The sequence below is a fragment of the Lactuca serriola genome, chromosome 9, assembly GCF_051521515.1.
Source record: "Lactuca serriola cultivar US96UC23 chromosome 9, Lser_US96UC23_V15, whole genome shotgun sequence".
In the NCBI taxonomy this organism is placed as follows: Eukaryota; Viridiplantae; Streptophyta; class Magnoliopsida; order Asterales; family Asteraceae; genus Lactuca; species Lactuca serriola.
The window spans coordinates 26,916,983-26,933,042 of record NC_136416.1 but is presented as its reverse complement, the minus strand read 5'-3'; the positions used below and the strand labels follow the sequence as shown (position 1 = coordinate 26,933,042).

Here is a 16,060-nt window from a genome sequence, read left to right as displayed (position 1 = left end):
TAAAAAAGTTTGTATATATAGAAAAAGATCGATATGAATCTAGAATAATTATAAACATGTTCTCATTCCTTTGTTTTATGCATTGGTATTGACATATATATCTTTGTTAAATCATTAGCAATGTATATAATTATCTTTTAGTATCGATAATTCTATCTGCATACATTGGACACGTAACATTTAAATCAAATAACAACAAAAACGGATAAACGGAGTACAAAATATCTCTTTACATACTTATGCATAGTCGACTTCCCCATGAAAACGCAAGAAAATGATCGAGGACCACAACATCTTGACCAAGTGTTCCATTTGAAAACAATGGAAGTGGAAGGGAGTCAAAAATCGATCAAAACAAACCCCACAAAACTTTAGAAGAGTCTTGCCAATCCACCCCCATCAAACAATCATAGTTACAATTTGGTCCCCACAATATATGACCCAATCTCACTTGTCCTCATACATAATAAGCATGAATACATGAATGGTACAGCAAATTATTGAAACCAACAGACAGGGATCACATGACCAACCACCAACCACACACTTATACTTTAACCAAAATACCATGAACACAACCACGATTGTACATCATGCATTTAAAATTGTATCCTATTCAATAAAACATACACCTTAAAATGAAAAAATATAATACAAGCTCATTATAAAACTCATTTTCATGAGAAGCTATTTAACTCAATCTCGACCCTCAATTTCTGATGCTTAAGATTCGTAATATATACAATAACAATACCTAAGGCTCATACATGAGGGGGATGTAAGATGTAAGAAAGCTCTAACTGAAGGATGGGAGACTGCTTCCATTGATTAGATGTGACATAAAAAAAAAATGTGAACCCACATTGCATGATCTTGCTCATATGAAACATCAACTAACAATCAATAACAAAGAGTGGTGTGCTACAAAATAAATATAAAGAAGCAAATACAAGCAATAATGCGGCAAGTTATAAAGCTTGACAATGGTAAACACATAATGAAAGCAAATACTTGGAATAAAGCTCAAACGGATACTACTTATACACATTGAAAGCAAAAAGGGACAAGATTATTGTTAAAATATGTGCCACAAGCACAAAGAGTAAAGGAAGCTAGTACATAGATTACTCTTAGGCCATCTCCAATAGGAGTTGAATGGAGAGTTGAATCCCATTAAACTCAAAATCCTCATTGTAGGTTAATGACATGACATTCAATAGAATGAAAAGTTCAATCCCTATTAAACTCTACACTCTCTCTCCTCACACACACATATAATGAGTGGAATGTGCATGTCTCAATCCATTGAATTTATATGAGCTTAATGAAGTGTAGAGTTTAATAGGTAAAATTATATAATCAATGGAATATATATGTGTCGGTACTCATATGATTATGAGTTCAATACATTAGAGATGACCTTATACTACTCAACTACCTGATTTTGAGCATCTACAACCTCTTTCACATGGTCATGTACTCTTGGTAAAAGTTAACTTCTTGAAATTTACCTCGCAATATATTCACTTCTTTCTTGTATGATCTTTCCTCCCAATAGTAGCATCTATAGATTGTCTCCTACAAACATGAACCATTGCAACCTTCTTTCCCTCATGAATATCTTATTGTTGTGTTCTTTATCCGATCCAACAATGTTCTACCATATTTCCATCATAACATCTGAATTTCTATGAGCATCATGTGTATATTCTGTTTACTTTTCTATATTCTCCATTAGGCATACAAGGAGGTGTATCTTCACTCTTCTTGCATCTTTATGACTTTAGGATAATTTATAGGTTAAGTCCGCACTTCTCCGTGAAGCACAACCACACAGTGACATAAAGATTTGTAATGCGTGTAAGGTGAGATATGTGGAATATTTGATTTTTTTTATTCCCTTCAAGAACCATCAAATAGAGAGTAAAGACTTGACATATATAAGTATATAACATTATCTAGTCGATCTTACTCCAACATATATAAACAAAATTACTCTCATCATAATCATGGACATAAAAATAAAAGGTGGGGTTCAATTAACCACACACCATTTTTACATTGGAGGGGTGGGTACATTAACAATCTTGAATTCTGAATTTTCTAACCTTAGAAAAAAAAAGTGAAAAAAGAATACTTTTTAAACAAGTAACTAAACAAAGTCTCCCATGCAAGCTTTTACTACTTCTGCTTCAAGTAGAAGTAAAACACAATGGAAACAAATACTCACCAACCCAAACCTCCCTCCACCTTTTGCTTTTACTTATTCCCCCACAAATCTTTAAAACAAATAACAGATTCGAAGAGATCTTTCTATACATGGAAACCCCAAGAATTCTTCCCCTATTCCTTGCAACCCAAGTTTCCAACTTTCATAACCTTTTTTCACGGTTTATCAATTTCAATATCAACCGAAACCCGACCCGACCCGCGACCCACAATTTTCCCAAACGATGGCACAGCCGATAAACTCCTAAAACTGCTGCTCCCTTCACTTAAATTCATAGACTTTCTTGATTTTCTCTGCTTAGGGGAGGAATAAAGGTCGAGTTCTTGGTCAGCAGTGTTGAGTTTGACTTTGACCACGGTCAGCCGGGCTATGTTGCTTCGGCAAAACGGGCAGATGGGTGCGGGCAGGGATAAGGTTGTTGGGTTCGGTTTGTTGTGGCAGCATAATGCGAGTGTGCATTGAGCACACATTTGATGACCACAATCTTGAACTTCAATGGCGCATAATTGGTCAAAGCATATGCAGCATAACTGTGAATCGCTCGCCTGCAAATTGCAAATATCAAGATTATATGAATTTTAAATTCGATTCTAGAATGTTTATTCAAGTGTTGATTAAAGTAATTGAAATCGAATGTAAACGTATGGTGTTTAAAGTCAACAAAAATATCTGGTCATCAAAAGTCAAAAGTCATCAAGTATGACCATTTCAACGTATTATAACAATTAACAATCCAAAAGTTTTTGTCTTTCTGCATTTGTGTGTGTCTACCGTGTTCTTGAATCTTGACCATGAAATTAAAGTTTTAACAAATTGTGGAAATTAATTAATTACCTCGGAGATATTATCATCCATGGCGGTGGTATCAGAATGGGAAGGAGACGGCATCGAGTAGCCGGTGTTTTTCAAAATTGCTTTTTCTCGTTCCTTGTTGACCTCCATTAGAGCTTGTTCCAACAGAGCTTTTGCATCTTGATTAAGCTCGCTGATGAATTTCAATGGTGATGGCCACACCAGTGGCTCTGCGGATGATGGGTTGAGCAGAGCTGCACATGCGCCGTTTTTGTGTTTTAAAGCGACTGCATATGGGATTCTCCTGTATAAATTATTGGGAAAAATCAGCGATTTTTTTTTTCAGAATTATTGTTACTTGATGAATTTGAAGAAAAAAATGGTTACCCAGTTGCGTCTCTATGAAGTCGATCTGCACCCCATGCTAATAATTCTCGGATGCAATCCATGGAACCACCTCTTGCTGCCAAATGAAGTGGAGTGCTACCAGGAAGACTGCAAAATTAGATTAATTAATAAATTTACAAATCGCAAGATTAATTAATAAAGTATATCGAAAGATTATGAAAGAATTAGTTACCCATGTCCACCGGTGGAGGCACAGACAAGAGCTCCGTTGTCTAGAAGTATATGAACACATTCAGGCCGCCGTTGACGAGCGGCTAAATGTAATGGTGTTTCCCCTTTACCACCTCTTATATTCACAAATCGCGAAAAGCCCCTAAAATCCAAAATCCCCAATTCAGTTTACAGAAATTTGATTCAGGAAAAAGGAGATCGAAGGATAAAGGGAGATACCCACCAAGAAGACGCGACGTGGGAGGTTCGGGCAGAGGAAAGAATGGTCTGGAGACAATCGGAGTGACCATAATAAGCGGCATAGTGCAAACATGTTCTTCCATTCAGTGAATCGAACATCAAAATCTGACCAATTTCAGACAATATCATTGTTAATTTCTACTAGAGACAATCAATTTTAAATGATATCATCTTCGATTTCGACTTTTGAGAATCGATTTCGAACATCGTCATCAATTTTTACTTTAGAGGAACTTAAAGGAAACATATGTGAGGGTGATGAATGTATTGAAAGGAGAGAACTTGACATACATTAGCCCCAGCTTGAATAAGCTTTTCAACACAAGCGATCTTCCCATGCATTGCAGCCAACATCAATGGAGTCTGATACCAATTGATCAGATTGGACAAAATCAGTTAAGTTGTTAAGGAAGTATGTACTTCCAAAGAGCTCTGGACTTCACATTCGTTATTCAGAAAAAGGATTGGAAAAATTATAGAAACTTCAAATCAATCGATGAGAATGAGAATGAGATGAAATAGCACACCTGTTTATGACGATTCAAAGAATCCGGATTGACAGATCGATTCTCCAAAAGCATAGAAAGAATCTGGAAGAAAACCCAGATAAAATATGAATCAAAGATACAAAATTTAAAGCACCAATCAATCGAATCGATCAAATACAACAACAATATTTGAGGAAGCGCCAAATTCCGAACAGAGAAACCCAGAGATGTTAAACTACGAACCTCGATCTGGCCATTGGCAGCAGCTATGTGAAGAGCAGAATGGCGATCATAAACGGTTTTTTGTTGAATCAGAGATGGATCTCTCTCTAAAACAGTCTTCACAATCTCCAAATCGCCAAACTGTACTGCTGTGAACAAGCCATGTTCATCTTGTACTCTGCAACTAAGACCCTGCCCCATGGTTTTAGGGTAATCTGAAGTTTTGATGGTTTACGCAGAAGACCGGCGGAAGTCCACCGGAATCATCTACTACCACCAAAAGAGGGATTGGTGGTCGGGAATGGAGAAAGGGTGTAAATGGCGTCGTATTTAAGTAGCTGCAGAGATAAATGGGGACACTGGGGGCAAAGGCGGAGGAAGGTGGCGACGGGCAGATGGACGGGTACACGTCTGACAACGGGCAGGTGTCAGTAATTTACGGGCAGTTTAGAGATTCCAAAAATAACGTAGTGGGTCCGTGTCTGATTTTAATAAATTTTATTATCTATAGTTTTATACATTTGAGCAAATATTATTTACGGAGAAAAATATCTCTTACGATTGTTCCATTCAACTTCTCTTTGTTCTTTACCCTCCAAAAAAGAATTTGGATAAAATTCGTTGAAAACAACTGTAATCATTTTTTGATATCTAGAAGATCTGAACAATTACAATGAAAGTTATATATGATATGTATTATGGCAAAGTCACAGAAAAAATCCCACATATTTTCATGGGTTAATATCCAACATATTTTCATGGGTTAATAACATCTAAGTGAAATCATATAAGTGAAATATGTAGTTTTCCTATGAATCTAATCTTTTATTAAACATTGGTATTTATACAAAATATATAAATAGGTCAAATATAAAAAGAGGTAATGTATGATGGGTTAATCTAAACACAATAATAATAATAATAATAATAATAATAATAATAATAATAATAATAATACTACGCTAATAGTCTCCCACATTTTAAACGAAAATAGTACTATGAATGTTCAAGTTGTACTAAAAAAAAAGTGGATGGTGAGCTCTTGGTAAAGATATCAACATATTGAGATTTAGAAGGCATATGGAGAACTTTAGCTTTGATCAGTAGCAACCTTGTCACAAAAAAGTAAAGAGCAATCTCAATATGTTTGGTCTGTTGATGTTGAACATGATTGGATGACATGTACACCACACTCACATTATCACAATAGACTAGAGTAGCACGATGCGATGAATAATAAAGCTCAAGAAGTAAGTTATGCATCAAACATGTCTTAGTGATTGCGTTAGCCACCCCACAATATTCAACCTCGTCACTAGATCTTGAAGTAGTGTTTAGGCGCTTAGAAGACCACGATAAAAGATTGTGTCCAAGAAAGACATAGTAGCCCGACATAGAGCGTCGAGTGTTGGAAAATCCCCACTCAACATCAGAGTAAGCAATAAGATCATGTGAAGTAGAACTAAAATCTATAATCCATGATGACTAGTACCACAAACATGTCTCAATATTCACTTTAGTGCAGTGAAATGAGGCTCTCAATGATCATGCATGTAGAGACATATTTGCTTAACAACATACATGATGTCTAGCCTGGTGAAAGTAAGGTACTGAAGAGCATCAACGAGACTACGATATAAAGTAGGATCGTCTACAGGCGGCTAAACCGCGAAATTTTGCAAATAGATCAGCAAGAGTGGTGGCAGGTTTACAATTCATCATGGACGCACGCTCAAGAATCTCATTTGCATTTTTAGAGAGAAATTAGGTCATCAATAGTTCTAGTAGCAACCAAGATCTGACATGGAGAACTCGAAGCCAAGAACCGAGATGATATATGTCAGAAGTTGAGAGGCGTTAGGACAACGTCGTCTACATATAATAGCAAATACTGAATTTGAGGGCCTTGTTTGTATATAGACAAAAAAGAATCACACCTACTGTTAACAAAATCAATATGTGAGATAAACATAGTAAACTGTTGAAACCACACCCTGGGGACCTGTTTGAGACCATAAAGAGATCTCTAAAGGAGACAAGCATGATTTGGTCGAGAAGTATCTCAAAATAATTGTTCAAGACTTTACCAGCCCCCAAACACAGTGTTTTTCTTCTTCGAGATCATGTGAAAAAGATATAGAGATAAGGTGCTATAGATCCAAGATTTCACAATGTAATTAAAACGATTCCTTTCTTCCAATAGAGCAAGAGACTTATCTAATGGGTGTTCAAGATGATCAGCAAGACCATACCCAATATAGTGGGTTTCGAACAGTTCATGCCATATGTCGTAATTCATGCGGTTGAGATAGAGAACTAATGACACAACATTCTTGATGTTGGTCATGGTAGGTTTATTTGTAATATTAGAAGAGGAAGAGGGAGTACCAGTCATGGTTGACTTGCTGAGGAAGAAAAGAAGAAAGAAAAAACAAGGGAGATAGAGAGAAACCGAGAATATGATTAGGGTTGAGAGGTATTTGATACCATGAAATCTATAAATTTCCATGAATCTAATCTTACATTAAAAATTCGTAATTATTAAAAATTAAATGAATGAGCCTATATAAAAAGAGGCCACATATGATGGGCTAATCTGTAACGCCCTGTAGATCCGGGCTAGTCGATTTAGAGATGATAGGCGTCAAAAATGAATTTTTGATGAAAGATTATTTAGAATGAGTAATCTTAACTAAGTTATGGTATATGTTACAAGGTTTCCGTGCATATAAAGAACGCCGAAATCCGAGTTATAACGAAGAAGTTATGACCTGTCGAAGTTACGCGGCAGAACCAGCACGACGTTGAATGACGTAAAAAGTGAATTTACGTTAGAGTGATATTTAGCCTTAGCAATCTAAACGAAAGTCATAGAGTTCATTAAACCATGAGCGTGCATAAAAAGAACGTCCAAATCTGACTTCGTATGAGGAAGTTATGATTTTTCGAAGTTTCGACTTAGCAGTATGCAGCCCGAATACTCGCTTTGAGATCGAGCAGTTTTTAGTCGAATCAATCTAAACGAGAACCGAAGATCTCGTTGTTGGTATCGAAGCGATGAAAAGTTAGGCGGGAACGGACATCAAACGAAGAAGTTATGAATTAATAACGAAGTTTTTCTGTCCCGGCCTACTAAAAATAATTAATAAAAAACAAAGTCAAAATTTGACGACGGAGTCTAAACGAAAGTTGTAGAGCGTAGTCTCACCTACGCGTGGATATAAAGAACGTCGAAAACGGAGTTCGTATGAAGGAGATATGAATTTTCAAAGTTTATTAAATAATTAATATTTAAAATTAATTATAAAAGCCGGTATTATCCGAAGGGGAGTCATCGGACTCATCCGAAGTACGCCCAGCGTACAGCGAAGCGTGACGTCCCTCGCACTCGAGTTCTTTGGATGACGCATGCCATGACGATTCGGACGCGTACTCCCCGCGTACTGCTGTACGCCCAGCGTACTCCGAGGCTCCAGCCTCCTATAAATAGGATGCGAGGGCAGCCGGCTCATTTGCTCTTTTTCTCTCTTCTCTCTCCCGTTTTGCATCGTTTTTCATGCAAGAATTATCCCGAAGCCCCGGTATCATTCCCGAGCCCCGAAGCAAGTCCCGAAGCCCCAAAGATCCCGAGAAGTGCGATTCCCGAGCCGAAGCTCTGCCCACGAGGAGTCCGGTTTTTTGTGAAGATCTTCCAGATCTGCCGAAGAATACTACTTCTACAAGCCGTAGTGCTGTCCGATCATCTTCTGATCAAGTGAGTGTGTAGTTACTTTCTTCTAACGCATAAATATTAAGTATTTGCTATAAAATATGTGCTATGTGTATAATATAAAGTTGTTTATATGTGTGGGTGTATAGTCCCTTTCATAAAGACGGGTATAATATAAGTATGGTTTGAATGTATTAAGTATATGTTTGGGTGAGTGTGTGGTTACTTTCTTCTAACACATAAACATGAAGTATTTTTTATAAAATACGTGCTATGTGTTTATATATTGTTGTTTATTTGAGATGAGTGTGGAATAGATGTTTTATATAGTTTTTAAATGAGTTAAACTGTATATGTGTTTTATATCTACAAATATGTTGGGTAGAACATGGGTAGATGAGATAGTTGGTATGTCATAAAATGATGAGGTATGAAAGATGATTAAGAATGATATTGGCAGATGGACCAATTAGAGAATATCATAATACTAGCAGATGCGCTTAAGAATAATAACGGTAGATGCACCAAGTAGTGAATGTCGTAATCCTGGCAGATGCGCTTATAGGATAATCCTGGCAAATGCGCTTATAGGATAATGTCGGCAGATGCGCCTAAAAGAGAATGTCATAAACCTAGCAGTCGCGCCTCATAGTGTATAACGTAATCCTGACAGAGGCGCTTAAAGGATAATGTTGGCAGATGCGCCTTATGTAGAAATGGAAGTTTGTGCTCATTCCTTAGGTCAATCCTTAGGAATGAATGAAGGAAGGATAGTTGATTAATAGGGTAAAACCTTAAGAAATAAAGAAGATAATGGTGATGGGTAATTGGGTTGATTGTTTAATGGTTGAATATAATAATTATATTATTATGGGTCGAAAACCCTATATGCTCACTAGGCTCCCAAGCCTGACCCACTCAGTTTTCTTTGCATTACAGGTAATGGCACAAGAGTATAAGTTGGTGGACTTGACGAGAGATTTTGGATTATAGGCCAGTAGTTATGAATAACTGTTGTAAGGTCTATTTTGTTCTGTTTATGCTTTTGGTCTGTATTGAACATGACATCCCGAGATTTTGTTATATAATGAAAATACATTTCTTTAAAGAAATGCTTTGATAATTTTTATCATATTTTGTTTTGGGAACAAATTCCGCAACTGTTTTCTTTAAAAGATTTCTCTGATTTTATAAAACAAAGCATAAACAAATCGGTCTTTTCTGGCCGTGAAAATGGGGATGTCACATAATCTAACACAATACATAACAAATAATAATAATAATAATAATAATAATAATAATAATAATAATAATAATAATAATAATAATAATACGCTAACAATAAGGTCATTGAATATATAAACCATGCCAAGAAGCATGGTTTTCCTCTACTTCACTGTCATCTCCTTACACCTAACCGCCATCTATTTCCACACCAACAAAATAGTGTACCTAGAATGATTGTCTACTTACGAAGAAGATAGAGGATAAGAAAGAGATAGACAGTGATAGAGAGAAGGAATGTGTATGTATGTGTGTGCATGTGAGCATGGAAGTGAGGAAGAAAGGTATTTCCATTAGTATGTTGCCTCTCGTTGTAAACATAATGAAAGGCCATGACCGTTGCACAAAGACAACCCCACGATAGTGTGCACTTGTGCCATATATACATCATGATCCAATGGTAACATAGTTTAGGTTTTGATCATACTTATTCCTTTAAGTTTTTTTTTGTCCACATATTACCATTAAACTTGTTTGGACTATTCACATTACATCCTTATGACTAATTGGTGTAGGTAACATAGTTTAGGTTTTGTGACATCCCTAAAATCTCGGCCAGAAAAGACCGATTTCATTTATGCTTTTTAAAATAATTTCATAGTAAATCCTTTTGATTTAAAAGTGTTGCGGAATTTGTTCCCAAAACAAACATGATAAAATAATATTTATCAAAGCATTTCATCAAGAGATGCATTTTCATTATATAATCAAAACTCGGGATGTCATGTTCCGATACAGACCATAAAGCATAAATGATAACATTACAAGTCATTCAACAAATATATACATATACAGACTTGTAAACAAAACAACTCGATGATTCATCCATCTTACGCCCTTGCGCCACTTCCTGTAATACAAATAAAACTGAGTGGGTCAGGCTTGGGAGCCTGGTGAGCATATAGGGTTTTCAACCCACAATAAATTAATTATATTTAATTTCACCAACCAATCACCATCCCGATTACCCATTCCCGTTATCCTCACTTTACGTCCCTAAAATAACATCTATCTCAAGGGACCTAATCTAGGATTTTCATCGGGACGGACATTACTGCTAAGGGGTTTCCTCAACAATAGATATCCTAAAGGCAACCATGAGGGGGATAGAGTACACCGGTGAACACATCGTTCACAACACCTACAGGTTATGAACCTGCTAGCGTTCCACTGGACTGTCTAGAAAGAATCCGTGGTCGTTATCCATACTCCGCTGAATAACTAGATCAACAACAACAACAACAACATCGAGGCCTCTCATCTGTTTATTACACACCAACTATCTACCCATGTTCTACCCAACATATTAGTAGATAAAAATATATATTTTCATACATAGTTTAAAACCTATATATCATTTTCATTCAATACATATTCCACATAACAGATGAGGCACACCCACATAACACGTATTTCATAGAAACTAAATCAGATCTATGAGATAGAAGAGAATGAATATACATTCACACATATAACAACAAAATTATACACATAAACAACAATATACTTAATACACTCAAACCATACTTGTATTATTATCGTGTTTATGAAAGGTAGTATACACTCACGCATATAAACAACAATATACTTAATACACTCAAACCATACTTGTATTATTATCGTGTTTATGAAAGGTAGTATACACTCACTTGATCAGAAGACGATCAGACAACACTACGGCTTGTAGAAGTAGTATTTTTCGGTAGATCTGGAAGATCTCCACAAAAATCGAACTTCTCGCGGGCAGAGCTTCGGCTCGGGAACCGCACTTCTCAGGATCTTCGGGATCTCGGGACTTGCTTCGGGGCTCGAGAATAATATCAGGGCTTCGGGGTATTTCTGGCACGCAAATCGATGTAAAACAGGAGAGAGAAGAGAGAAAAATAGCAAAGGAGTCGGTTGCCCTCGCATCCTATTTATAGGAGGCTGGAGCCTCGGAGTACACGGGGCGTACTGCCTCAGAATCGTCATTGTTTACGTATCCAAAGAACTCGAGTGCGAGGCGTGTCATGCTTCGCTGTACGCGGGGCGTACGCTAGTACGCTGGGCGTACTTCGGATGAGTCCGATGACTCTTCTTCGGATAATGCCGGATTTAATAATTAAATTTAAATATTAATTATTTAATAAACTTTGAAAATTCATATCTTCTTCATACGAACTCCGTTTTCGACGTTCTTTATATCCACGCGTAGGTAAGACTACGCTCTACAACTTTCGTTTAGACTCCGTTGGCTAATTTTGACTTTATTTTTATTATTTATTTTTAATAGGCCGGGACAGATTAACTTCGTTATAAATTCATAACTTCTTCGTTTGACATCTGTTCTCGCTTAAATTTTTATCGCTTCGATATCAACAACGAGACCTTCGATTCTCGTTTAGATTGCTTCGGCTAAAAACCGCTCGATCTCAAATCGAGTATTTCAGGCTGCATACCGCTAAGTCGAAACTTCAGAAAATCGTAACTTCCTCATACGAAGTCAGATTTGGGCGTTCTTTATATATTCGGAAACCTCGTTTCCAGTACTACAACATTATCCAAAGATATCAAGTTTATTTTACACTTTAATTTTGACGCTTATTTTTATTCTTAATTAATCAAACCACATAATTAAGCAATTAAGCACAAAACACATAATACTCAAATAATACACTTTTATTATTTCAAAACGGGTTACAAAGGTTAACCTAGACTATTATATCAACATTAATGACAAGCCCAAAAACACAGGCGTTACAGGTTTGGTTCACATTTAGTCCCTTAAATTTTTTGTCCACATATTACAATTGAACTTGTTTATACTGTTCACATTACATCCTTATGAACTTGTTTGGCTATTCACATTACATTGATCATTGTGACCTGGCAGTTTTGGGTGTCTTCTATGTTACCATGAACCGTATTTCTACTAGCTCATACGAGAGGTGTTTCAATTTGAGCACAGTCTCACTGAATCTTTCATCTTCTTTAAACCGTTACAACTCTTTCAATTAAAGTCATAATAAATATGATAAACATCTTATTTGGTAACATATTGATTGAGTTACAAATAAGTTGTTTTAAAAGTTGTCTAACAATGGTTTCCCATCTTGTGGTCTTTGAGGAGTGTGGAAATTATGGTGGATAAACTGTTTTAAAAAGTTGTCTCATGGGAGATGAAAAACACAATAAAATGAAGATAATCAACATGTGTTTATATCGTTTATGTTTATTACTTTTGGTATCCAGGCATCAGATACGGTGGACATTTTTAATAGAGTCTAACAAGTCATGCATAATAATAGTATGGCCTCAAATATACATATGTAGTTTATAAGGAATTAGTTTTGCAATCGAGAAATAGTTAGTTAGCGACTGTTATGTGTTTTCCTTCCATCTTGATGTGATTATGTGTATGAAAGAATTTAATTTCCATGGGGTTTATTGTTGTTATTGTGTGAAAGAATCTTAATATATATTAAAACAAAAATCTTATGACATCATCTTAAAAAATATGGACCATTGATTGTATTTCAATCCTATGTTTTACACCCTTAGATCAAATTGCTGATATCATCTTCCCCAAATGGAATGTATTTAATTCCAATAAAAGCTTTCCAAATGTCAAACAAAATTAACTTATGCAATGTCCTAAAAACAATAATAAAAAATTTTCATTTGAAATCTATGAATCAGTCATCAATTGTTTCAAAATTAATCACCAAGTCATAATGTTCAAAACATCAAAGTACAATTATTCAGAATGCGGAAAAATCATGAGGGGAGGATGTAGTGTCAACACGCCAGGCCCTTCCCTTTTAAACAAGAAGTACCTGAAACCATAAACATAAACTGTAAGCATATAGCTTAGTGAGTTCCCCAAAGTACCACATAGCTAAAACATACAACTAGGCTTAACCATGGGGTATAACCAACCCGATATAGACATATAGACCCCGCCCTGGGGTATCTATCAACCCGATCATACAATATTGGGCACCGCCCTGGGATCTGTTTCAACCCAAACATACGATAATGGACCTTGCCATGGGGTTTATTTCAACCCATCATACAAACTCATGTAAACCATACAACAATTATCAGCCTAAATAGCACAATAACGGGCCGACATTGGTGCTTTCGACCCATGAATATACTGAGAAGACTCACCTCACAGACAGATGAGAAAATTGAATAGCACGCCGCTCTGAGATCAACTCTACAAAACACCTTAATGAATTCAGTGACACAATCTCAACAAACATATCACAATACCTAAAATACCCATGGGTCAAACCCTAGTCAAAATCTAGGTTAAATTCAACTGAGTCAACCAAGTTGACTCGGTGAGTACGATGGTCATACACAATATGAATGCGGGACGTACTACATGGTTGACCAGAATCGGGGAGCTGACCACATACGCGCAACGTACCCCATGGTACGCCCACCGTATGCAGATGCCCTCAACTTTATCCATTAAGTGCTTAATCCTTAAGAACTTGTGTACAAAATCAAGATCTATACCCTAAAAGGTGATCTTAAACATAAAGTTCCATACTTTATGGTTTTGCATGGCTATTAAGACCTTAACATACAAAACCCTAACTTCTTTACCCATTAAGACAATCTAGATCTTGCATGGAAAGAAACTAATGTCCAATATCACATTTTTATGATTTAACTCACCCTAAAACATCTGAAAGGACAACAAAAATGTCTTGGAGTATTCCGTACTCATAAAGATCAAGATTAGGACAAAAAGGTGCCAAGTTTAAGCTAAACTAAATCTAAATGAAAATACTCATCAAGGTTGGAACTTTACACCTCCAAAAGGTGCACAAGGGAGTATAGGTGCTGGATCCAAGGTCTTGAAGGGAGCACCACAACCTCAAGTTTCTTCCTTATTCTCCAAAAGGTCCAAGGTCTTGAACCCATTGAGGCGGTGATGAATGTATTCGAACTTTTAACGACATAATTTACCAATTTCCTTAATGGTTTTGTCATTGCTTTAATTACGGTTGGCTACTTTTGTACTAAATGAGTATATAATGAAAATCAAGTTTTTTTTTGTTCTTTTATATGTTTAGCATCGAAGCAACAAGAAAATATTGTTTTATTAATTCATCTTGAATAACCATTTAATAGTTATATGTAAAAGATACGAATACCCAGTTGTTAAGACCACAGACCTTACTCAAACGTCCGCAAATGTCTTGAAGTAAGCATTCATTTTTCTATTATTTTATCATTATCATTAAAAAAACATCATCATGTGCTCAAATTGTTTAATCTGTCTCATAATAACAAGTAAGTTGTGTGTTAATTCTGTCTTTTGACATTTTCAATGGTTTCTTTATATTTAATATTGTGGGGGAGTTTATGTGGTTCATTTTGAAGGTACATAAATAAGTTGCCATTTTTTGAAATAAATAGTTTTATTTCGCAATATAACCATAAAATAACGATGTATTTTGAAAGTACATTGTCAAATGTTAGATTATACTTGCATAGACCCGTTTTTACGCATGGTTAGCTATATGCATGCCACATGTGAAAATAGTTTGAAGGTACTCATATGTGACGAGAAAGATCGTTCAACTCATAAAACAAAAAATGTTGTCTACAAAGATCATTCAACGACTATATATATATATATATATATATATATATATATATATATATATATATATATATACCGATTTCAGTGTATTTTTTACACATTTTAATAACACCAATAACCTTGATTTTTTTTTATAATTATTCCGCAATATCTATATACATGTGTATTTTATTTATGTATTCCCGCGTTTAAAAGAGAAGTAATTTAATGCGGATTCATAATCTCATTTAATTACTTAAAGCTAGTATTTACAAAAGAGAAGCAATTTAAGTTTTCAAAAATTAAAGAGATGCCAAATATGGATTTTCTTTTCTATTGGTTTTCTTTCAAGAAGGGAAAATAAAAAATAAAAAATCATAGATATTATCTTCCCAACCTCTTCTAGCAACCATTACTACTAGCAGGCAGCCTTTGTAGTCATCCACCTAACACTGCCTGGCTCTTTCATACCTCAATTTTCGATGAATGAATTGCCATACATTGTTTGTGCTTAGGCTTCAAAATTTTCATAAAGTGATTTTTAGCATTTTTATGTGATCATTTTTATTATTTTTCTTGTTGATTAGGGATTTTTGTGTTCTTGTTTTGTTATTTGTTTTTTTGTCTTGAAAGATGATTAAAGTAGGCTGGGAGATGATTGTAGTATGCCCTCCTCTTTTGCTTTGATTTTTCAATAGCCTTGTTTTTTTAATACCACTTTGCATACTTTTCCCTTTTGAAAATTTTTTTGAATTGTTTTCTTATAAAAGAAATGGATACCTTATATTGTGCCTTCCATATCATCGAACAGTCATTCATGAACAAGCCCATTGACAAACTTTTTTTTTTATATAAAAAATGAATCTTTATACAATCTTATAAAACATAGACTTTTAGCATTATCCAATGTTATGCTATCTTTGTTTAGAAAG

At 35.5% G+C, this 16,060-nt stretch overlaps 1 protein-coding gene across 1 annotated transcript; it reads right to left on the bottom strand.

Moving 5' to 3' along the window:
• Nucleotides 1–2,153: 2,153 nt before the first annotated feature.
• Nucleotides 2,154–4,880, bottom strand: LOC145072230 (putative E3 ubiquitin-protein ligase XBAT31). The gene is made up of 8 exons (XM_079018626.1): nucleotides 4,573–4,880; nucleotides 4,369–4,431; nucleotides 4,133–4,204; nucleotides 3,825–3,946; nucleotides 3,603–3,743; nucleotides 3,410–3,517; nucleotides 3,065–3,326; nucleotides 2,154–2,775 (listed from the first exon to the last, which is right to left on the bottom strand). Exons 1-8 carry the CDS (start codon nucleotides 4,750–4,752, stop codon nucleotides 2,386–2,388), a joined length of 1,338 nt encoding a protein of 445 aa, XP_078874752.1. The 5' UTR covers nucleotides 4,753–4,880; the 3' UTR covers nucleotides 2,154–2,385.
• Between the last annotated feature and the right edge of the window lie 11,180 nt (nucleotides 4,881–16,060).

Bases quoted from the DNA above. Each gene is read 5' to 3' on its own strand.
- LOC145072230 (XM_079018626.1), bottom strand. From the start codon at position 4,752: ATGGGGCAGGGTCTTAGTTGCAGAGTACAAGATGAACATGGCTTGTTC. The intron at 3,744-3,824 runs GTGGGTATCTCC...TTTGGATTTTAG, and splicing joins TCCCACGTCGCGTCTTCTTG to GGGCTTTTCGCGATTTGTGA. The intron at 3,518-3,602 runs GTAACTAATTCT...CTAATTTTGCAG, and splicing joins GCCTCCACCGGTGGACATGG to TCTTCCTGGTAGCACTCCAC.